The 26,306-nt window shown below is 36.2% G+C and overlaps 1 protein-coding gene across 1 annotated transcript in view; it reads right to left on the bottom strand.

Moving 5' to 3' along the window:
- Positions 1–26,306, bottom strand: part of LOC114338978 (26S proteasome non-ATPase regulatory subunit 5) — a 42,522-nt gene that overhangs the window by 14,569 nt on the left and 1,647 nt on the right. The window contains exon 3 of the mRNA XM_050657251.1: positions 20,386–20,638. Coding sequence (XP_050513208.1) covers positions 20,386–20,638 — 253 coding nt within the window. The remainder of the gene's footprint in view (positions 1–20,385; positions 20,639–26,306) is intronic.

Here is a 26,306-nt window from a genome sequence, read left to right as displayed (position 1 = left end):
AAGTTACCTTACGAGCCCGTTCAACAGTGAGCCGGTTTCTTTTAGAGGAGTGGATAAAAAAAACCATAAGTACTGAAACTTCTTTCCAGTCGCTGCACTGGATGAATGCATGCTTAATATATCAACTATTATTTTAGTTAATTTTTTTCCGAAACATGTACCTTTTCACCATATGATTAAGTCTAGTTTTTCAATTGATTTTACAACGTATGGTTTTCCAAAAAATCCCTCCTTAGACCGATAAAGTGCCAAATCTGCCATTATTTCAGACAACTCATCACCATATTTTAAAGTTGCTAAATTATCTACAAACTCAGTTTCCTCAACTTGTTCTTCTCTGCTTAAATGAACACCATTCTAAATATTTGCACGTTAATATTGCACCAAAACAATAAATATTGGCACTGTAAACACCCTGGCTAGTGGTTCATGGGATTGGCAAAAAAATATACCTACATATATTTTTTAAATTATAATAATTTGACCCGTATCTAGTTTTTATTCTTGATTCGGTTTTTGAAAATATAGAAAATTTTTGCCGAGAATATTCTCGAGAGAATTTTCTGGCCGAGAATATTCTCGTTCTCGAGAATATTCTCTTCTAACATCACTAGGGTGGACCTGGCCTGGATTCGTCGCTGAGACTGGAGCGACCACGTTGAAATTCGCAATACCAGCGGGAAATAGTTGACTGGTGTGATGCTTCATTCCCAAACGCAGAAACCATTTCAGCGTGACATTGCTGTTGGGATAATCCTCTCCGATAATTGTAAAAAATTATTGCTCGAAAATGTTCTCGGCTAAAATCCATTTTTCGACCGACTTGCTAATTTCAAAAATTCACTGTATCTACGCGACTAGTTGTATCGCAATGAAATTCTCGATTTATGTCAAAAAAGATTGAGGTTACGTTTGTGTCGGAAGGTTTTGTTGATGGCGCCCTCTGTGGCTATATGCAAAACTAAAAAGACAAGCCACGTATATACTTCAATAACAAAGAAGAAATAGAAATTTTGTGATTAATAATTTATTAAGTATGGATATGCACTTTCTTCGGACACTTTGCATTGGTCTTAAGTCATAAAGGACATATTAAAAAAAGAAAATCATGTAATTTCACTGCACATGCTACCATGGTTTGTTAAACCAGGAGGAGTAAACTAAAAAGACAGATTCACACCCAAAAAAGTCACTAGAAAAATTACCAAATACATCTTCTTTTTTGGTTTTGATCATATCGGCCTTCGATGGTAATCGATAAGTATGATATTATACTAATATGTTACTCCTCCTCCTCTGTCCTTTATCCTTCGTAAGGATGTGGTGACGTTATGGTATTTGACGAATGGTTGCTATCCATTCTTCTCTCTCCTGGGCGCGGTGTGCTGCCTTAGACAGAGAGTACCCGGTGGCGCATTTTATTTGGTCTGACCATCGGAGTGGCACACACACACACACACCACACACACACACACACACACCCACACCCACACCCACACACCAACACACCAACACACCAACACGCCAACACGCCAACACCCCAAACACACCAACACACCAACACACCAACACGCCAACACCCCAACACGCCAACACCCCAACACGCCAACACGCCAACACCCCAAACACGCCAACACGCCAACACGCCAACACGCCAACACCCCAAACACGCCAACACGCCAACACGCCAACACGCCAACACGCCAACACACCAACACACCAGCACACCAGCACACCAACACACCAACACACCAACACACCAACACACCAACACACCAACACACCAACACACCAACACACCAACACACCAACACACCAACACACCAACACACCAACACACCAACACACCAACACACCAACACACCAACACACCAACACACCAACACACCAACACACCAACACACCAACACACCAACACACCAACACACCAACACACCAACACACCAACACACCAACACACCAACACACCAACACACCAACACACCAACACACCAACACACCAACACACCAACACACCAACACACCAACACACCAACACACCAACACACCAACACACCAACACACCAACACACCAACACACCAACACACCAACACACCAACACACCAACACACCAACACACCAACACACCAACACACCAACACACCAACACACCAACACACCAACACACCAACACACCAACACACCAACACACCAACACACCAACACACCAACACACCAACACACCAACACACCAACACACCAACACACCAACACACCAACACACCAACACACCAACACACCAACACACCAACACACCAACACACCAACACACCAACACACCAACACACCAACACACCAACACACCAACACACCAACACACCAACACACCAACACACCAACACACCAACACACCAACACACCAACACACCAACACACCAACACACCAACACACCAACACACCAACACACCAACACACCAACACACCAACACACCAACACACCAACACACCAACACACCAACACACCAACACACCAACACACCAACACACCAACACACCAACACACCAACACACCAACACACCAACACACCAACACACCAACACACCAACACACCAACACACCAACACACCAACACACCAACACACCAACACACCAACACACCAACACACCAACACACCAACACACCAACACACCAACACACCAACACACCAACACACCAACACACCAACACACCAACACACCAACACACCAACACACCAACACACCAACACACCAACACACCAACACACCAACACACCAACACACCAACACACCAACACACCAACACACCAACACACCAACACACCAACACACCAACACACCAACACACCAACACACCAACACACCAACACACCAACACACCAACACACCAACACACCAACACACCAACACACCAACACACCAACACACCAACACACCAACACACCAACACACCAACACACCAACACACCAACACACCAACACACCAACACACCAACACACCAACACACCAACACACCAACACACCAACACACCAACACACCAACACACCAACACACCAACACACCAACACACCAACACACCAACACACCAACACACCAACACACCAACACACCAACACACCAACACACCAACACACCAACACACCAACACACCAACACACCAACACACCAACACACCAACACACCAACACACCAACACACCAACACACCAACACACCAACACACCAACACACCAACACACCAACACACCAACACACCAACACACCAACACACCAACACACCAACACACCAACACACCAACACACCAACACACCAACACACCAACACACCAACACACCAACACACCAACACACCAACACACCAACACACCAACACACCAACACACCAACACACCAACACACCAACACACCAACACACCAACACACCAACACACCAACACACCAACACACCAACACACCAACACACCAACACACCAACACACCAACACACCAACACACCAACACACCAACACACCAACACACCAACACACCAACACACCAACACACCAACACACCAACACACCAACACACCAACACACCAACACACCAACACACCAACACACCAACACACCAACACACCAACACACCAACACACCAACACACCAACACACCAACACACCAACACACCAACACACCAACACACCAACACACCAACACACCAACACACCAACACACCAACACACCAACACACCAACACACCAACACACCAACACACCAACACACCAACACACCAACACACCAACACACCAACACACCAACACACCAACACACCAACACACCAACACACCAACACACCAACACACCAACACACCAACACACCAACACACCAACACACACACACACACACAACACACCAACACACCACACACACACACACACACACACACACACACACACACACACACACACACACACACACACACACACACACACACACACACACACACACACACACACACACACACACACACACACACACACACACACACACACACACACACACACACACACACACACACACACACACACACACACACACACACACACACACACACACACACACACACACACACACACACACACACACACACACACACACACACACACACACACACACACACACACACACACACACACACACACACACACACACACACACACACACACACACACACACACACACACACACACACACACACACACACACACACACACACACACACACACACACACACACACACACACACACACACACACACACACACACACACACACACACACACACACACACACACACACACACACACACACACACACACACACACACACACACACACACACACACACACACACACACACACACACACACACACACACACACACACACACACACACACACACACACACACACACACACACACACACACACACACACACACACACACACACACACACACACACACACACACACACACACACACACACACACACACACACACACACACACACACACACACACACACACACACACACACACACACACACACACACACACACACACACACACACACACACACACACACACACACACACACACACACACACACACACACACACACACACACACACACACACACACACACACACACACACACACACACACACACACACACACACACACACACACACACACACACACACACACACACACACACACACACACACACACACACACACACACACACACACACACACACACACACACACACACACACACACACACACACACACACACACACACACACACACACACACACACACACACACACACACACACACACACACACACACACACACACACACACACACACACACACACACACACACACACACACACACACACACACACACACACACACACACACACACACACACACACACACACACACACACACACACACACACACACACACACACACACACACACACACACACACACACACACACACACACACACACACACACACACACACACACACACACACACACACACACACACACACACACACACACACACACACACACACACACACACACACACACACACACACACACACACACACACACACACACACACACACACACACACACACACACACACACACACACACACACACACACACACACACACACACACACACACACACACACACACACACACACACACACACACACACACACACACACACACACACACACACACACACACACACACACACACACACACACACACACACACACACACACACACACACACACACACACACACACACACACACACACACACACACACACACACACACACACACACACACACACAAATGGCCCCGGCAAAGTGGGGCCTGTACTTTTTTGGCCTCCCTCAGATCCCATTAGCATGTGCCCACTACCATGTCCTTTTAGCCTCCTTTCGGTCTCATTTGTACTACAACTGTTAGGCAGTGCCCGTCCCCTTGGGCAGCCGATCTCAGTTTGTGGTGCAGGTGTTTCCGATAACATGGAAGCCTGACTCGTGTCATGTTTTGTATGCCCACTGTTACAAGTCTAGCTTGTAGACATGTTCAACTAGTAGTTAGCCTATCTACTAGTCCCCAATGTCTTTAGCCACCCCCCACTTAGTGTTACATTTGTAACGTTCACCCTGAAGTTTGACCTGAGTAAATATCGCCCCAGTCTTCCCATGTAGTTTAGCCCAGATTCCTCTTGTCTTGCCCCCAGAAACTGTTTCATGTCTGTTAGTGCCCCCGAAACTGTTTCAGTCTGTTAGTCCCCATGAAAGAGCCCATTTTTGTAGTTTTTGTTGCAGAATGTTAATGATTTTTCCAAAGAGGTGTAAGTATGTACACATTTTGTTGTGATGTTGATTTGGTCATGCTGTTGATTGTATAGGCATGTACCATTTCATACATCATAGTGTATTTAACTTGTAACCCCATATGTATACTGGTATTGTATTGTATTGTAAGTATCGTAGAACAGAATTGTATGTTATTGTAGCGTACTAACTGTATTGTATTGATATTGTACCCATGATGAAAGCATTGATTTGAATCTTTTGAAAATATTGATGAAATATATAGACAAACAGTTGAATAAAAAAGTAACGTAAAATCTTTTTGAAAATTTTGATTAAAAAGTAACGTTAAATATTTTGAATATTGAATCCACTTATGAAGTATAACAGTATGTTGTATTTTTTGCATGTATTCCTATAGATCAAGTTACATGGTACGAAAGTCCGGACCTGGCAGAATCCCAACCAACACCTGCAGCTTACTCTGCAGTTTCCACCAGAAGTTTGTTAGATTGTTTCATTATATTTGCATTGTAAAATTCATTATTATTCTTGGTCTTGTCGAGTTCAGTCATATTTAAAATTGTAGTTTAGAAATAAAAATATTTTTTAAAAACCGATTTCATTTTTCGAAATCCAAAATTGGCGCAGTCAGTAGGATTTGTGCGAGTCGCGAAACTGTGAATTTCGTATTTATCGGAAAACAGAACTTTTCGGGACTTTGGCGTTTTAACACCTTAAGTGCAAATCCAAACGAACATTCCGTTTTGTGGAAAGCAGCCCCAGTGGAAAGCAGCCCTTCAGTGACAGCAGACCTTCATTTGGGTAGACGAATTTGGAGAAGTAGTTGGCAAAGACTATCGAGGTGAGTGCCAAGTTTCCTTCTTGCCTTCCTTATTTATTTTTCATAAATTCGGAAGATAGTTTTGTTAAGACATTGTTTATGAAACGATATTTTAATTTTTATGATTGATGAAGATTCCTTGGTAGAATCTCTTAAGAATTTAAAAGTAAGCTTTAAAAGTAAAAAGAGTAAAGATAAGAAAAATATTAAAATGGCAACTAGTCAAGCTGAACGTCGTCCTATTAATTGGGAATTATTTAAATCAAAAATTTCAAATATTAGACCTTATGATGGCGATACTAATACCTTAAACAAATTTATTTCTCTTTGCGATAATTTAGTTATTACATATAGAGCATATAATGACCAAGAATTAAATAATCACATTTTTGAATGTATTCAAAATAAACTTGTAGGAAAGGCTGAGCTTATGGTAGGAAATAGGGTAGAATTAAATGATTGGACACCTTTAAAAGCCGCGCTTATACAATGTTTTTCTGATAAACGTAACTTAGAATGTTTAACACAAGAACTGACTAGAACTAGGCCACAAAGAAATGAAAATTTAATAGAATTTGGAAATAGATTACAATTATTGAGAAGTAGTATAGTACAAAGAATTAGCAATGATACTAATCTTGATGCAAATCAAAAAGTTGTTTTCATACAATTTTGCGAAAATACAGCACTAAATACTTTTATTGCGGGTTGTACCGGCACATTAAGAAATAATATGCATTTAAAAGCACCAGCTTCTTTAGAACACGCCATAGCTTATGTAAATGAATTCGAGAACTTCGAAAAACTCTATTCCGATATTAATGACAATAAATCACACCAAAATAGAAACAATTTCAGAAAGCAGAATTTCCCTAATCCAAACAGGCAATTTTATAATCCTATGAGCAATCAATATTTTCAACCAAACTCTTCTATTCCCCCAAATCCAAACTTTAATACAAATAATAATTATTTTCAAAATCCCCCATGGCCTCGCCAACCTATTAACGTACAGCCTCAACAGTTACCCCCTAAAAATCTCCCAACGAACTCAGAAGTCTTCGGACCTTCCCGAAATACGAATATTTTCAGACCAAATCAAATTCCCCAGCATCGCCTTCCGAAACCGGAACCGATGAATATGTCTACAAATTCTAGATTCCCGTCAACGTTCAATAGAAGAACAAATAATTTTAGGAGAAACTATTTTCAAAATAATGGGCAAAAGCCAAATATAATAGCTGAAGAATTATATAATAATGATTACGATGGACAGGAATGCGAACAGACGCATAGCGACGTCGACGCAGATATCCATTCCAGTGAGCAAGTAGATTTAGATTATTTTTCTCAGAATTTTCAGGAAGCCGCCTCAGAAAACCAAATAACTTAATCGAATTGAATTTAACCTCTAATAACCCTTTACCTTATATTACTATTTCTAATCCTCCATTAAAATTATTGGTAGATACCGGTAGTACTAAGTCAATCTTAAAACCAAGTATTGCTGAACAATTTTATTCAGATTGTATATTTCATTCCAACGTTTCAATTTCCACGTCTCTCGGTACGAAAAATATCAAATACCAAGCTGCGATACCAGCGTTTCAAGAATTTAACCGCGACAATATCTTAAATTTCATATTATACGACTTCCACGAATTTTTCGACGGCGTGGTCGGTATAAATGACCTATTATCAATGAGGTTTAATATTGACCTTAATAATAAATGTCTTGTTAGCACTAACGCAATAATCCCTATTAAATTTAGAAAACCATCAGACATAAAGTTTGAAATATCTGTTGGCCCTTATGAAAAGATTTTAAAGGAAGTGCCTGTGACCGTACCAAACGGTGAAATATTAATTGATAAGATAATTTTAGGTGATATGTATGTACCAGAAATGCTAACTGTAGCAAATAATGGTTTAGCTTTAGTAGAATTTGTCAATGAAACAAATAAAAATTTATCTATAACTTTATTAAAACCCCTATACGCTTATCCATATAATTCTAATGTTTATCAATGTTATAAATTTGAATTTTCTAATAGACAAAATAAACATAAAATAGATAAAATGCAAATACAAAATCTTGTTAGAACGGATCATATGAACGCAGAAGAAAAATCCGAAATTATCAAATTATGCTCTCAATATAAAGATATATTTTTGAAACCCGGTGACCCACTTACATTTACGTCAAAAGTAAAACATGTTATTAAAACAACCGACGAAGAACCTGTACATGTAAAGTCGTACAGATATCCGTATGTCCACAAGGAAGAAATTAAAAAGCAAATTGACAAAATGTTAGACGACGGGATTATTAGACCCAGCAGCAGTCCTTGGGAATCGCCGCTTTGGATCGTAAAGAAGAAACTCGATTCTTCCAATCAACAAAAATTTCGTTGCGTTATAGATTATAGGAAACTTAACGATAAAACCATTAGTGATCGATATCCGATACCCAATATTACCGAAATATTGGACAAATTAGGACGAGCACAATATTTTACTACTCTTGATTTAGCTAGCGGTTTTCATCAAATCGAGATGAGCCCCTGCTCCATAGAAAAAACAGCATTCAGCGTTAATAATGGACACTACGAATTTTTAAGAATGCCTTTTGGCTTAAAAAACGCACCATCCACCTTCCAAAGGGTAATGGATGAAATATTAAAGGATTTACAAAATAAAATCTGTATGGTATATATGGACGATATAATTATTTTTAGCACAAGTCTCCAAGAGCACATTCAAAATTTAAAATTAGTGTTTGCAAAACTAAAAGATGCACAATTAAAAATACAAATTGATAAATGCGAATTCCTCAGAAAGGAAGTTGAATTTTTAGGGCATATAGTGACCCCAGACGGAGTTAAGCCTAATCCAAAAAAGATTAAAGCTATTAAAAATTTTCCTATCCCTCGTACACAGAAGGAAATAAAATCATTTTTAGGTTTGTTAGGATACTATAGAAAATTTATTAAAAACTTTGCAGCTATAACTAAACCTATGACCATGTGTTTGAAAAAGGATCAGAAAGTTATCCACAATAAAGAATTCTTAGACTGTTTTAATATTTGTAAAAATCTTTTAACTTCAGAACCTATTTTAGCTTATCCTGACTTTAATAAAACTTTTCAATTAATAACAGATGCCTCTAATTTCGCAATAGGCTCTGTTCTAATGCAAGATAACCATCCTATATGTTACGCCTCACGTACTTTGAATTCAGCCGAAATTAATTATTCAACCATAGAAAAAGAGTTATTAGCGATTGTATATGGTTGCAAATATTTTCGACCTTATCTCTTCGGTCGCAGATTCCAAATTTTAACTGATCATAAACCCCTTCAGTGGTTGTTCTCACTTAAAGAGCCAAACTCTCGCTTAGTAAGGTGGAGACTTAAGCTCGAAGAATTTGATTATAATATTCAATATTTAAAAGGAAAAAATAATAAAGTAGCCGACGCACTTTCTAGAATTAAAATAGATTCCGACTTGAATGCTATCGAGACAGAATCGATGGATGTTAATTTAGGCGACATAAATGAAATAATAGATAATGAACTAAGCAACTTAGACGATTTACCGCAACTTTCAGAAGGAGACCTTGACTCCTTACTAAATGATGGATCAACAAATAAAATAAATATTATTTCGGACATACAAGTTCGACCCCCTTTCGAAAATCCAGAAACAGAAGACTCAGATTTAGAAACGTGTCATACTTCTTTAGAAAATCCAATTCTAGGTATACCCATAACCGAAAGAGCTTTAAATACTTATAAAAATCAAATTATAATAATAGGTGGAGAAATAAATAAAATAAAATGCAAAAATGAAAAAATATTTGATAATAATAGATTTTATGTTACTTTACCCCAAAGAAATATTGAAGAAAGTATTTTTAAATTTGTAAAAGAATATATAGACCCCAAAAAGATTTATGCATTGTATTTTAGAGAAAATATTTTACCAGAAACATTTGTAGTAATAGTTCAGAATTATTTTAAAAATTCTGCTTTTAAATTTGTACATTCCACAAAATTTTTAACTGACATAATAAATACGCAGGAACAAAAAGAAAATTAGAATATTATCATGTACACAAAAAAGGACATCGTGGTATAAACGAAGTAAAAATGTCTTTAGGATCACGTTACTATTGGCCAAAAATGGCAGAAGATATCGAACAATTTATAAATAATTGCGAAACCTGTCTTAAAAATAAATACGATAGAAATCCTCCAATTATAAAATTTAGTTTAACTCCCACTGCATCAAAACCCTTTGAACATATTCATGTAGATGTCTTTAAAATTTCTAATCAATCATATTTAACGATCATAGATTCATTTTCGAGATATGCCCAAGCATACCCTTTACCTAGTGTCAATGGCACCTCTGTAGTGGAAAATTTACTTCTCTTTGTAAGCCACCATGGTTTACCATATAAAATTACCGCCGATTGTGGCACAGAATTCAAAAATAATGACCTTAAAGATTTTTGTAAACTTCACCATATAGAACTACATTTCACAACTTCTAAAAATAGTAATTCCAACTCTCCCGTAGAAAGGTTTCATTCTACATTAATAGAATGCTTTCGCTGTCTTAGAGAGGAAAATAAAGAATTAACCCCTAATCAATTAATAAAACATGCTATTCTAAGTTATAATAATTCAATTCATTCCATCACTAAATTTACCCCATTTGAAATCATAAAAGGACATATTAATAGTCCAGATCCTTTTGACTTGGACGATAACCTTATATTATCTTACTATGTACAAAATCATAAAAAAGCAAGTAAACAGTTATATGAAATAATAAAAACTAGAAACGAAGAAACAAAAGAAAAAATAATTAATAAATTAAATGAAAATCGAAATGACCCTCCAGATTTTTCTAACCAAGACGTTGCATACGTCAAAACAAAATTGCGCGATAAAAAGGCACCCAAATTTAAAAAGACTGAAATTGTTCAAGATTCAGGTCTTATATTACAAACTAATAAAGGAAATTACCATAAAAATATAATCAGAAAACCCAAAATAAAACCAAAAATATCTTTTCAGGAAAATGAAAATCCGGACAACGTGTTTGCTCCTGATATTCCTGGCACTTCAACATAGATGTGAAGGAGAAGATGTAAAAATTACTCCTATATCGAACCCTTTGTTACCCATATTGTTAGGACCCTGTAAAATTATTTACACTAAGCATACTTTTATACACTATCTAGATTTAAGAGAAGTAACTAAACAGATAACTAGTTTAACTAAACATTTTTATAGCCTTAAGAATAGTCTAATAGTAAGTAATGCTTCTAACCCTATATCTTTTCATAACTTAGCTGAACAAATGACAAAAAGAACCGAATTCTTAATAAAAATTCTTGAAAGAAAATTTGAAAGTTTAAATCCACATATTCGCTCTAAAAGAGGTTTAATAGATGGAATAGGCAAAATTAATAAATGGGCTTTTGGAACTTTAGATGCCGACGATGGAGAACGATACGATAAAGCAATCAATATTTTACAATTAAATCAGAAAAATGTAATTCATGAACTTAACCTTCAGTCAACTTTGTACAAAAGGCTTGTTAATCATTATAATCAGTCTTTATCAACCTTGTGGCAAAATCAACAAAAATTGCAAGACAATATTGAAAAATTTAAATATTCATTAGAAACCAAAATAATTACTTTGGGTAACTACATAACTTATCAAAGTATCCTTTACCAAATTAATCTCGATTGCCAAAATTTAATAACATTTATTGACAATATTGAAAATTCGATCGTTTTCTCTAAATTAAATACTCTTCACAATTCAATAATATCTACCCAAGAAATCTCAGAAATGATGTCATATTTATCACATATATACAAAGAAGAACAAATCGCAAAATTTAACAATGTGCTAACATACTATCTCTTTCTCAGTACCCAAGTAACCTTTTATGAATCCAAGCTTATATTCGCTATCCATGTTCCTATATTCAAATCAGAAAATTACGACTTCTTCCATGTTTACCCCGTAATACAAAATCATCAAACATATATTCCTTTATATCCCTACTTGGCAAAAGGAGAAAAATCACTATCGATAAAAGAAGAATGTCCCATCCTCGAAACCAGATACTACTGTCAACAGGACTACACCCAAATAGATACCTGCACCTATAAATTGATTGATGGACGTAATCCAGAGAAATGCTACGCCACTGAAATAAATCTACAAGAACCCATTATTGAACACGTTATGGATAACCAAATCTTGATAAGTCCGTCCAGTACTGTCAAATTCATCTCAAAATGTGTGTCCAATTCGTTTTTGGAAATAAAAGAACCTTCGTTAATAGAAATCCCACCAAAATGTGAAATAGAGGTTGGAACCTTAAAATTTTCAAACAACCCACGTATCCAATCTGGAAAAATCATTATATTACCAAAATTAGAACATTTTTCGACTGAAAAGGTAAATTATCAAGTAACCAATTTAAGCAAAATCGATGTGGAAGGACTATACGAAATTAACAGAATCACCAGAAATCTTTCACCTGTAGAAGAAATTGGCTTTCCAACTACACCCATTATCAGCACTGGTTCAGTCATCCTAACTATATTAATACTAATCGTTACAATTTATGTCATTACTAGATGCCGAAAATATTACAAAAATAAGAAGGTTCCTGACGAAATCCCATTGGAAGAAAGATGTCCCCAAAATTTGGAATCCAAAAATACCTCCGTTATTTTTTCCTCTTAAGGACGGAGGAGTTACATGGTACGAAAGTCCGGACCTGGCAGAATCCCAACCAACACCTGCAGCTTACTCTGCAGTTTCCACCAGAAGTTTGTTAGATTGTTTCATTATATTTGCATTGTAAAATTCATTATTATTCTTGGTCTTGTCGAGTTCAGTCATATTTAAAATTGTAGTTTAGAAATAAAAATATTTTTTAAAAACCGATTTCATTTTTCGAAATCCAAAATTATCAACAGTTTTTTACAGAATAACCGTTTTTTGTGATTTATTGATTTGGTCATTTGAGTAGATGTGTAATGTTGTTGGTATGGTCCGTGTATGAGCTTAGTCCCGTATTGTCTGTGAAAGTTTTGTCATCCCATTGAGAAGTCATCCCCTTGAGAAGTGACCCCATGAAGAAGTGAAGAGGGAAACCGTGGAGAGGCCCCCCACTTATTCAAGAAGTCACCCCTTGTAGAAGTAACCCCGTGAAGAAGTGAAGAGGGAAACCGTGGAGAGGCCCCCCACTTATTCATGAAGAAGTGAAGAGGGAAACCGTCGAGAGGCCCCCCACTTATTCAAGAAAAAGCCCCCCCTTGTCTGTGTTGCCCCTTGTTTTTTTGACTAATCTATCTTTGTAGGTGTCAAAAGGATGCCAGAGGTTAGTTAAAAAGAGCCCGTGAAGTAGTAGTTGAAGTCTCCCCCCAGTGAAGTAGTAGAAGTCCCCCCGTGAATGAAGTATGTCTTTTTGTATCTGACATGTCACAAGTGTAATACTCGTGATGAAGGAAGTGTTGTTCAGCTATCTGTGAACACTTTCATTAGTAGTCGGAGCAAGAAATGTCTTATCCCGTGTGAGCTCATATAGGAACCAAATTTCAATATTGTTTGTGTTTGTAAGCCCCTGAGTATCTAGAAGTCATTGAGTATGTTGTTGCCTGTTTGTTTGTCTATCCCTGTTTTGTCTGGAAATTTTAGAGCCCGTTGTCTGTTGTCCCGTGTTGTCTATTAGCCCGTGTTGTCTATTAGCCCGTGTTGTCTATTAGCCCGTGTTGTTTGTTAGCCCGTGTCCGTGCTGGAGTTTGATTTTTTTTGGCGAATAGTTAGTTGACCTCTCTTCTGTTTGTTGATTGAAAGTAGGCCAAGAGCAGAAGCTGTGACAAGGCTGGTGAGGTTAGGATCTGGCCGCGTTGAGTACAGGTGAAGCTTGCTTTCGGTCGATAAATGGAAGCGGTTGTTCGTCAGGACTGTCATACTTTCCAATGTCCCTTTGGTCTTTCCCTTGTGTGTTGCTTTCATCCCCTGTTTTGAAAAAGTAGCCCCCCCGTTTTGAAAAATAAAGTCCACCCCCAGTCTTGAGAAATGAAATGCCCCCAGTTTTGAAAAGTAAGTATATGCCCAGTTTTGAAAAGTAAAGCCCAACCCCCCTGTCTTGAGAAATGAAGTCATATCCCCTGTTTCGAAAAGTGAAGTGTAGCCCTGTTTTGAAAATGAAGTCTTCCCCCAGTTTGTGATTTGAAAATGAGAGAGTTGTCTAGTGAACGTTCATGAAAGGTTCTTATGTCCTAGATTGGACTGTTGTTTGAAAACGTAATGATGTAGTGTTCTCTATATCGTATGTTGCGTTCATTTCCACTAGTCTTGTTTAAAATGTTTGATATCCCGTTTGAACCCAGTATACTAGTCTTTTTGGTCTTTTGTTGTTGTCACACGTATCCCCCCCTCCCCCCTTGTTAATATTGTCTTGATTTTAGTCCTTGTTGTTGTCATATACCCCTTTGTCTAACCCTGTCTTATTTGAATGAGTTGTTGAGGTAAGTTGTTGGTGAGATTTTATCTCACTGAGGTATTTAGACTGGATTGTCTAAATCCTCATTTTGCAGAACCGTTGCCAAATTGTCCCGTGAAACTCGCTAGGTGTTAGCAGAGTTTGGGCAGATGTATATCTGTCATATTTTTTTTAGTTTTTGAGAACCGCTCGCGGTTAGGCAACGAGGTGATAAGGCTGTGTCTGCCCTGGTATGTCGCTTGTGTTACTGCTGTGGATGTCAGCGAGGTCCACACAGGGCATAAGTTTAGTTTCTTTCCCAAGGCACAGAAACTCTTGTCACCTACAGTTCTTAGTAGAGTCATAAAACATTTAAGTCTACTCGACTTTAAAGAGTCTGGCGATTGATGGCACGCTAGCCCAATCCCTAACGACTTTTTTGTTTTGTTTAATCCCCACTAGCCATTATCTAAATATTTTGATATTGTTGTCCTGTCACACCTAAGATGTCCATGTTGGATTTTTTTCTGTTTGTTATCGAAAACTGGATAATCTTATCCAGGTTTCTCTTTTGTGCGGAGGCTTTGTAACGTTTGAAAAAACTCCAACATTAATTTAATATCCCAATTCCCAAAAAGAATGTCCATTTTTTTAAATTTATTTTGTGAAGTTCAATATCATTATAAGATCCCAAGCCGTCCCTGTACACAGCCATGAAGTATTGCATAACATTTCAATTTGTTACAATTTGTAAGAAGTGAGATGCGTAGATGAACTTTCTAGAAGAAATCTTGAACTGAAAGTTGAGTTCTTGTCAACTAAGCATCCCTAAGGATCAAAATCGCTCGGTACTTCCGTCGTATTTTTCCCCTGTAGTAGCTTCAGAGCGAAGCGCAAATTAGTCCAGCTTTACGTCCCAAGGTGATAGCATCTCCTCGGCTGGTACTCGCTCGAAGTAGGGCGTAGTCCCTTTGTTCCCCGCCGGTAAAATGTAGAATGGTCGCTGTGAAGATCTGAATGTGTGGTGAGTGCTCTGAGAGGATTTTTTTCCACATATAGTGTTGGATTTAATGGAAAATCGAAGCCTCTTGAGAGTCAAACACGCAGTTCTACAAACCGCATTGTTGCCCATTTTTTCCTGTGTTATGTATGATGGTCAAGCCCTGATTTCATCGAAGAAATGTCGTTCCTGTTCCGTGATGTTTTGTTTCCAGTTCCCAGAAATGAAGTCTCCAAGTCCCCATTTGTCCTGAAATTGAAGAAAGAAGCCATGTCCTCCCCCTGCCCCCTGCCTCAGTTCGATGACCCTGTTTGTTGATGAACCCCTCCCCTGTAGTTTGTGACTGTGACGAAGAGTTTTTTTTTGTTTTTAAGGTATGATACGTTTTTTTAATTTTAATTTCAAGTGGATAAATTGCTGGTAAATAATTGTATAAAGAAATTTGCTTTCATAATGGTAAAAAAAGGCAGAGACTTATGACATTTGACAGCTACGTCAAATCTTGTGTTGAAATAAATAGGTCAAATTTTATTTGACATATACTGCCCAACAAGTTCAATTGTAATTGTTTTGTTTGTAATCATTGTAATCATTGTTTTTGTAGTAAAATTTTGAATAAACCTGGTAAGAGTTTAAAGTTTTGAATAAACGTTTTGTAAGTGTATCTACCATTTTATTTCTGTAACCTTGTTTTGGAAAAATTTTAACTAAATTCTAATGCAACTGTGTGTAAGTTTTAGTACAGAAGAAAGAATATGGCATAGAAGCCAGTAAGGGAAAAGATGTTGCCCAGTCTAACCCCAAAGAGGAATCAATGATGAATGTCCCCCCATTTGGTACCCCGTAAGTGAGAAAAAAGTCTTAGTAAGTACCCATATATGAACCAGAGGATTTGTTTCGAACGGCGTCCTTTTTTTTTTAAATAGTAGAAAGATCCTCTAGTCAGAGTAAGTACCCTTTTGTATTTGGTTATGGTAGTTTAGTCATCTTAACACCCCTCCCCTTCCCTAACGAATCTACGACCTAGCTCCCGCACAACAAATGAGCTGCCGTCTCGCATGAAGGTTTTGCGTGTCTGTTCCTTCTACTAGCCCCACTTCTACCCCCCCAGTATTTTTATAGTTAGTTCTTTCCTTGTCCCCATAATGAGCAGACATGTAAAACGCTTCAATATACAGTTGTTTCAGCAGGTATATTAGATGTTCGGGGGTACCCATGTCTCTCAGTATTCCCCACATTTTATGCCACTTTACATTATCGAACGCTTTCGAGTAGTCGACGAAGCACAAATATGTTTCTAGATTAAATTCTCTAGATTTTTCTATAATTTGTCTGAGATTAAGAATTTGTTCTCGTGTGCCTCTTCCAGGGACAAATCCACATTGTTCTTGTGGGATCTGTGGTAAAAGAATTGATTTTAATCTTTCGTTAATTATAGTTAGAAGGACTTTACTTGCGTGGGAGATCAGGGCTATAGTGCGGTAGTTATTACAATCAGTTGGTGAGCCTTTCTTATAAATGGGTATGAAAGTAAGCTTACACCAATCATCTGGCCATTTTCCTGTGTTCCAGATTTCATTACACAGTTTGAACATCACTTCAACTCCTACGTCTCCCATTTCTTTAAGTGCTTCCGCCGTGATTCCGTCTTCTCCTTGAGATTTTCCAGTTTTCAATTTTTTTATTGCGGTTTCTATTGGGCATGTCGCTGCTATGCCCTCTGCATTGGTGATGATCGTTCCCAAGTTATCTTTAATGACCTGCGTTTGTGGTTTAAACTCTTTAGTTAAGTATTTCACTTTAGCAAACAGTTCTCTAGATTCTTGACGGTCGGCATGTTCTTCTAGTTGTTTGCATATTTCTTTAATGTGATTATTTTTGTCTCTTCTACTTGATGATTTTATGCGTCTGTTTACATCTGCTATCTTGTTTTCAGTTTCTGTTGGATTTGCAGCGTTGTTTCTAATGTTTCTTCGTTCTTCTACTAGGTTCAGTGTCTCATCAGTCATCCAGTGTTTTTCTTTCCGTTGGGTTTCTTTGGGGTTTGTAATATTTATTGCGTCTATAATCCACGTCTTTGTATGTTATCATGTTTGATTGGGATCGCCAGTAATGTTTGGTGTGTTACTATGTCTTAGTGTTTCTTTGTATTTTCCAGGCTCTTTAGGAATATATTTAACTGTTCTTACAAAATTTGATACGGAATTCGGATTGTAACAGTTTATGGTCTGTTCCGCAATCCGCCGCTGGTTTTGTCTTTACGTTTACTACCGAACTTTTCCATCGTTTGCTGACAAGAATATAATCTATTTGATTTTTATATCTTCCCCCTGGTGAAGTCAAAGTTGATAGTCTTCGCGGGTGATGTTTAAACATGGTGTTCGTGATACTAAGTTCAGTGTCGATGGCAAATTGTAATAGCCTTTCTCCTCTCTCATTTCGTTCGCCTATTCCAAACCCACCAACTGTTCCTTTCAGCAGCTCTTCTGATGTTGTTTTGCCTATTTTTGCGTTCCAGTCACCCAATATTATGACTGGCTCTTTTTTGGGTATGTTAGCGATGTTACTGTTTATTAACTGGTACAACTCTTCTACTTCTTCATCTGTCCCGTCGCATATTGGCATATATACTTGTAGTACATGAACCTTTGTTGGCTGTCCATCAAGAGTAATTTTAATTAGGCGCTCATTTATTGGGAGATATTCATATACACATTTTGCGAGGTTCTTCCGTACCAGTATATAATATGTTACTAAAGAGTTCTAAAAACAACTGTTTTTTATATAAAAGCAGACTAAAATTCTAAAAATACAAGGAATAACACAGAAAACACAAAAAATCGCTGATACACTTAAGGCCATGGGTACATAATTCGCAAATATTTTACGGCTATCCCTACCTTTTCTGTCTTTACATGGCAAATTACGTGTAGTAAAATTCACACTGGTATGGATATATACATATTACTAGAATATCATTCTACTTGACAATGTCATAACTAGCTTAAAGAGATGGCTTTTGAATGTTCTTGGATAACAACTGTTATTTTTGGTATAATTGCAAATTATTAATTCAGCTAAAAAATGTGATAAATTTTTCACTAACTATGTATTCAGTGATTGTAATAATTTATATGTACCTACAACAAAAACTAATACTCAATCGAGAAAAGAGGAAAAGTGTTAAAGTGATTTTTTAATAATATATTACTATGGAACGCTTACAATTTTGAACATCTTTATCAACAAAATACTTGGATCACAGAATATATCTTGATGTATTCTCTGCTTCTATCTTCCATAAATAATACACAATAAATAACTTTTTATAAAGTTCACCTTTTAAATCAATTATTTATCAAATACACTATATCAATATTATTTAATCAACAACTGAAAATATTCCCGATTCATGTCAAATAATTATTTAAAATTGTCACTGGTTGTCAGTATCTGACTGACAATATTCTATTCGACTGAGTGGGTTGTATGACAAAGATAGATTTGGAAAATTACCACGGACATTGTGTTCATTTTTTTCGAATCCTGAAAAAACCAATAAATATTTTTGAAAAATCTAAACGCAGAATGAAAGACTAAATTATTACCGAGGGCCGAAAGTCCCTTAGAATAAATAAAAAGTTTATTTTGAATGAGATATTTGAAATTAAAAATAACACTAAATTTTCTCTTAGTTTTTCACCCCTGTAACTTATTAAAATAAACATTATAGAAGTTCTCAGGGACTTTCGGCCCTCGCTAATAACGCAAACTTTCATTCTGCGTTTAAATTTTTTAAAAATACTTTCTAGTTTTCTCAGGATTCGAAAAAAATGTAACCCCATTTGAATAGCATTGCAGCCGAAAAAACGTACCGATCCTCTTAATTAACCTATGAAATGCCAATAGCGTCAAAATTTCATAAATGTCATTAGTGTCAAAATTTCATAACAGTAGAGTAAACTTGCATCAGGTTAGACCAGTTACAAACAAGCATTACAGCACGGTACATTTGAATGACTCCTCCTGGTTTAAAAACAGAGCATAGTATTTCACCAAATCTAAAGTAACAAAGAATGAAATAAAGTAAATTCTAATAATTGTAATATAAATATTGTACCTGGTTCACAAAACTTTACAGTAATTTGGTCTTCATCATCTTCAATTAATGCAAACAATTTGCTTAGAACTCCATTTTGTTCTAAGTAATTGTAACCATGTATATTTAGTCCAAGCTGAGTAAGAAGTTCCACAATATTCATTTTCAATAACACATCATTATTGTTCAGTTCTTCTAAAATTTGGGATACTATGCCTGTCGATTTTAGTAATTCCAAATTAGCCTCCGATTCTTTAGAAATATTAACAACTATCTAAAAATAAAAATGCAAATATCATTGGTGATGTGAAAATTCGCCATGTTAAGTCACAATGACCACCTCTTGTGAATTTATAATCAGGCAAGTTCAAGAGAAATCTTTAGAACACAACAAACAGGCATATTTATGTTTCAGGGACCTCAGAAAGCATTTTACAGGGTCAAATTAAAGGATGTTATCCATTTGTTATACTCAAGAGAGGTACCTCTAGGTATAATTAAAACGATTGAAAACATCTCACAACACAATAAAAGTAGAAGATGAACTAACTGACCCAATTGAAGCTGACACTTGGATAAGACAGGGGGATTTCTTTAGTCCTTTATTGTTCAATCTTAGATCCAAGATGGTCAGTGGAAAGACCATGAAAACGATGGAATGACACCTTACTGGAGGCACATTGGACCTTGGGGGTAAACTACACTATGTCATTTCGAGCAACTGTGTTTAGTGTGTGTTTGCAACAAAGTTTAGAGCACTTATCTGTCTGGTATATGCTATAATGGGTTGATAGACAATACATATAGACATATTTTAATGATAATATATAATCAATTATAAGGTGCATGTAGGCACCTTATACCCTAGCACCGATAATGCATATACCTCAGTTGCGACGCGTGACTTTTTCTAAAATATTACCAAAACCAGATGCAAAAAATCTTATTTAAAAAAATTAAGATATGGCTAAATGTATATATAGCTTCAATAATATTAATTTGTATATCACTTGAAACTCTCGAAAAAACAGTTGATGTTTCTAGATGTTGGCAAAATTTTTGATCTTTTTTGGCAATTAATGTTAACAATTCCCTGTAATTGCCTCGATTATCAGAATCATCGCCCTCAAAATGACCACGAAACGCTAATTCTTATTTGGCCAAAAAACATATGGTAAGGTCAGTCAGGGTAATTGGAAACAGGGGTGATTGGAAACAGTTCTCCCTAGTAGAAATGAAATATTGAAACAATATCACATACACAGAATTACAATTCCATCTTTGCTTATTGTGTGGTATGTTATTCATTTGTTTACAAACCAAGTGAATGTCCATTCTGTGCAATTTAAATTTGATTGTTTTTAAACACATAAATCGATTTAGAACAGTGACAATATTTTACAAATTTTATCTCTCTGTATTAGGTACGCATAGTGATTATACAGGGTGCCCCGAAAAGATTGGTCATAAATTATACCACACATTCTGAGGTCAAAAATAGTTCGATTGGACCTAACTTACCTTAGTACAAATGTGCTCATAAAAAGTTACAGCCCTTTGAAGTTACAAAATGAAAATCGATTTTTTTCAATATTTCAAAAACTATTACAGGTTTTCTATTGAAAATGGACATATGGCAGGGACATCTTAAAACAAAATTATAGTGAAATTTGTCCACCCATAAAAATTTTATGGGGGTTTTGTTCCCTTTAACCCCCCCAAACTTTTGTTTACGTTTCAATTAATTCATTATTGTAGTACCATTAGTTAAACACAACGATTTTAAAACTTTTTGTGTCTTAGTATTTTTTTGATAAGCCAGTTTTTATCGAGATGCAGCTTCTTTTTTAATATATTTACATAAAAATTTTATGGGGGTTTTGTTCCTTTAAACCCCCCAAATGTTTGTGTACATTCCAATTAAACTATTATTGTGGTACCATTAGTTAAACACAGTGTTTTTAAAACTTTTTTGCCTCTTAGTCTTTTTTTGAAAAGTCACCTTTAATCGAGATGTGGCTTCTTTTTCAAAGTATACCTAAAAATGTAAATTATAAACAAATTTTAAGATGATTAACAAGTCTCTATAATGGTACTTAACCGTATACAAATATGTGGTGGATTAGACAAATATTCAAAATATCTCGATAAACACTGGCTTATCGAAAAAGTACTAAGATGCAAAAAAGTTTTAAAAACAGTGTTTTAACTAATGGTGCCACAATAATAATTTAATTGGAACATACGCAAAAGTTTGGGGGGGTTTAAGGGAACAAAACCCCCATAAAATTTTTATGGGGTGGAGAAATTTCACTTTAATTTTTTTTTAAGATGTTACCACCAAAAGATTGGCACATGTCCATTTTCAATAAAAAATCTCTAAGCGTTTTCGATATATAAAAAAAAATCGATTTTCATTTTGTATCTTCAAAGGGCTGTAACTTTTTTTGTGTGCACTATTGTATATAGGTAGGTATAGTACCCTCGGAGATCCGTGGAAAAAATTTACACCCAAAATAACAAAATTCAGTTTGGCAACACTGTGCGAATGTTGATAGTAGCATATCCTTTTTAAGATAAGCACAACTGTAATTTAGTCCAAACAAATTAATATATTTTTTTTGCCAACAAAAATGAGATTTTTCAACCAAATAATGTTTCAAATATGATGTGCAAAATAATTTTTAATTGGGTTCTGCTAATGGGCTTGCTTTTTTGGTCATTAAAGTAAAAAAAAACTAAATTTTACTCATTAAATCAATGTTGTCCGGTTATCGTCTTAATTATTTTAACTGTACTAATATCCGTTGAGTATTTATGAATGATTAATAGGTCGTTAAAACATTTTATCTCTAGCGGCTTCTGGAATATCTTAAAAATATCGAATTTCATTGATAAAATGCGCATATTCCACCGATCTTCGCTTCGACAATAAGTGAGGTTCAATCAACCTATTTTTGACCCCAGAATATGTGGTATAATTTATGACCAATCTTTTCGGGACACCCTGTATAATTTACAGCTAGTACAAGAATATTTATATTGCCTACAATGTTAATTTGAATGTTATTTACTACAAGAAGTCAGTACAGTAAGTGTTCACAATTACCTTCTCAAATCTTGAGCATGGGGTAAATGAAAACGTCTGTTAGCGATAAATGGTAACAATGTGAGGTAAATAGAAATCAATTTTTTATATTAAGGTTACAGGTCTTGCCATTTTTAAAATGTTGAGGAAGTACATATGGATACCAACGAAATACTCTTTGAATGATTTAAAAATGAGGTGTCAGATGTTCAAACAAAAAAAAAATAACATATAGGGAGGCTGCCGCTTACTACAGTATTCCACATTGCGTTATTTACAACTGCATAAAGGGTAGAAACATACCAACTGATAAGATGGAACTAGTGTGCCTACTGAATGGTAACCAAAATTAAACACCATATTATTACTTGTTTAAAAGCCTGAGATTGTTGTTTACTTTTACCCCATTTTTTAGTTTTTTTCTTAAAATTTATGGGGTAAATGGAAACTTTAAATATCTTATTTTTTGTGACTTTTTCTTACTAGTTTTTAAGACATTCTACTGTAGACTTATCGTATAATAGCTAAAAGCTTTTATTTTATTATAAAATAAAACAGTATATTTTTAAATAAATTTCAAATGCTTAGATGTCATGATATTTCAAATAGTGTTTCCAATTACCCTGACTGACCCTATCTATTATAAGTATGCTAAGGATATACCTATCTATTTTTTTAACAAACTCATTATGTTTAGCAATATTTGCTTTAGCTTGGTTAAGAGAACTTTCGATTCTTGTTTTGCCAAACTAAATCAAATTGGGTATACATCTTACATGTAGGTAACGGAGAAATTTCATGTCTCCTTTTTAAAACTCTAAAACTATTTAAATCGTGAACCTGGTCCGCCCATTTTTCTTTAGAAACCAGAAGACATGGCCAAAAATACAGTCTATTTTTCTTGCAACCACATAACCAAGGATTTTCACTGTACCAACTAAATTTAAAATATCGAACTACTTTTTTTGATTCCTTTTTTAAATTTTTTAAAATAGGTCTTTCATTTTCAATAATCTCATTTTTTTCTTCAAAATCATATAAGGAGAAATACTTTTCAAGTAGTTGATTGATTACGCAGCGACACTCATCCATGGTAAATTGCACGCACACTTTTTATAGGTACTGTAACCACATTTAAATCTGGTAACAGGGCTACTGATATACACAGCGCACTTACGCAGTCGCTCTTTCAAAATTTTCAGACACTAGCCAGTCCCGAGCGACAGCGAGTATATAACTATTGTAACTACAAATGAGACTGGTAACAGTATAATAAAGTGCAACTGACATAAACTCACCAATATTTTCATGTGTCTTCGAGTAGTTGGCTATTTACTGAATTAGGTGCTATTAACACATAATATAATGATATATTTGTATTGGTAAAAATATTGATAAATAGAATCATTCATCGTCATAAAATATTTATTTGCAAGATTTTTAACTGTTACCAATGGTAACAGTGGTTACATGGACGCTTCGTCAGTGATATACCTGCTGTAAAAGCCTACAGTATGAGTAAATATCTTTTTAGTAATGTTTAAAAAGAATCCTCCATCAGACGAGAGTCAATACTATGTAGATGATAACCATATTTTGTTTTTTTGTTTCAGATCACCCAGACGTGAGATTTCATGTATACTGTTTGGGCACCTAAAAAAAGAAGGACCTGCGCTTGAGGGAGTGCCACGACAGCAATTTTGAATATTTCGACTTGAAATGTTTTTTACAAATACTTGAATATATAATAAAGATGACAATTTAATTTAGTTTAATGTACGAGTCATATGTTAGAAAAAAAAATCCGGAAACTCGGCCTGTTTTTTCCCTTGTCACAGTAGACTTCCCCCTTAAATACCAAGATAGAAAAAAAAAAGAATGTGTGTGTGTACTTTGTACGCACGTAAGAAGATATTCTTCTATTATATAATAGGTAATTTAAATGACGTAAATATACTTAAAAGGTTATTTGTACTTATTTTATTTAAAAATCAAATATCTTCAAAAATTATATAATAATATACTTACAATCATAAAATCTATAAAAAAAATAAAAAAATAATAACTTGCTTGGGGCTTGAACCCACTTCACGTCTACCGTGCCGTACGAAAGTTGACGGCATTTCAAACTGCACCACATTCGCGTATATGTCATGTGGGAATATACACAAACTAAATGTTTACACCATAAATTTATATGAATTTAATAAAATTATTATTAGTTTGATTTTTGTCGAAATAAAATACAACAAAATATAGAGTAAGAAAACGATATATGAGATGAAGATTTGTAGAAAGTTTGTTCGTAATCAGATTATGTAAATTAAAGCATTGCCTACTAATATGTAACTACATTATTTTGTTTACATTTTCCAAATAGATATGTATTGAAACTATTAGGTATTTCCAACTGAAACATTTAGAATTACGTACCTGCGGCTTTTCAAAACTATTTAAAAAGTCACTATAATTATAAATTTGATTTTATTTCTGTCCACACATCAATAAAAACTAATATTATACAATATTTTTGTTTACCGATAACCTCCATATTGAACAATTATTGACAGATCATTTCAAAATTCCAATCAGAGCCTGTATAACGACTAATACCATACTGTCAGTGTGCGCATGCACGCGGATCAATCAAATTTTACCCTCAATCGATTCGCCGCTAAAGAAGAATATCTTCAAAAATGTACAACAATGGGGATACCACTCACCAACACCGTGGTATATACACTCAATGTTGTTCTGAAGCTATTTCCTTGTAGCATTTTTATAATTAGGTATTTTCTATGGGAAATAAGCCACAATTTTACTAAAAAAATGAATTTATTAACATTTCGAAGCC

This window comes from Diabrotica virgifera, chromosome 7 (genome assembly GCF_917563875.1).
Source record: "Diabrotica virgifera virgifera chromosome 7, PGI_DIABVI_V3a".
NCBI classification, from domain to species: domain Eukaryota; kingdom Metazoa; phylum Arthropoda; class Insecta; order Coleoptera; family Chrysomelidae; genus Diabrotica; species Diabrotica virgifera.
This window is presented reverse-complemented; position numbering and strand designations above follow the sequence as displayed.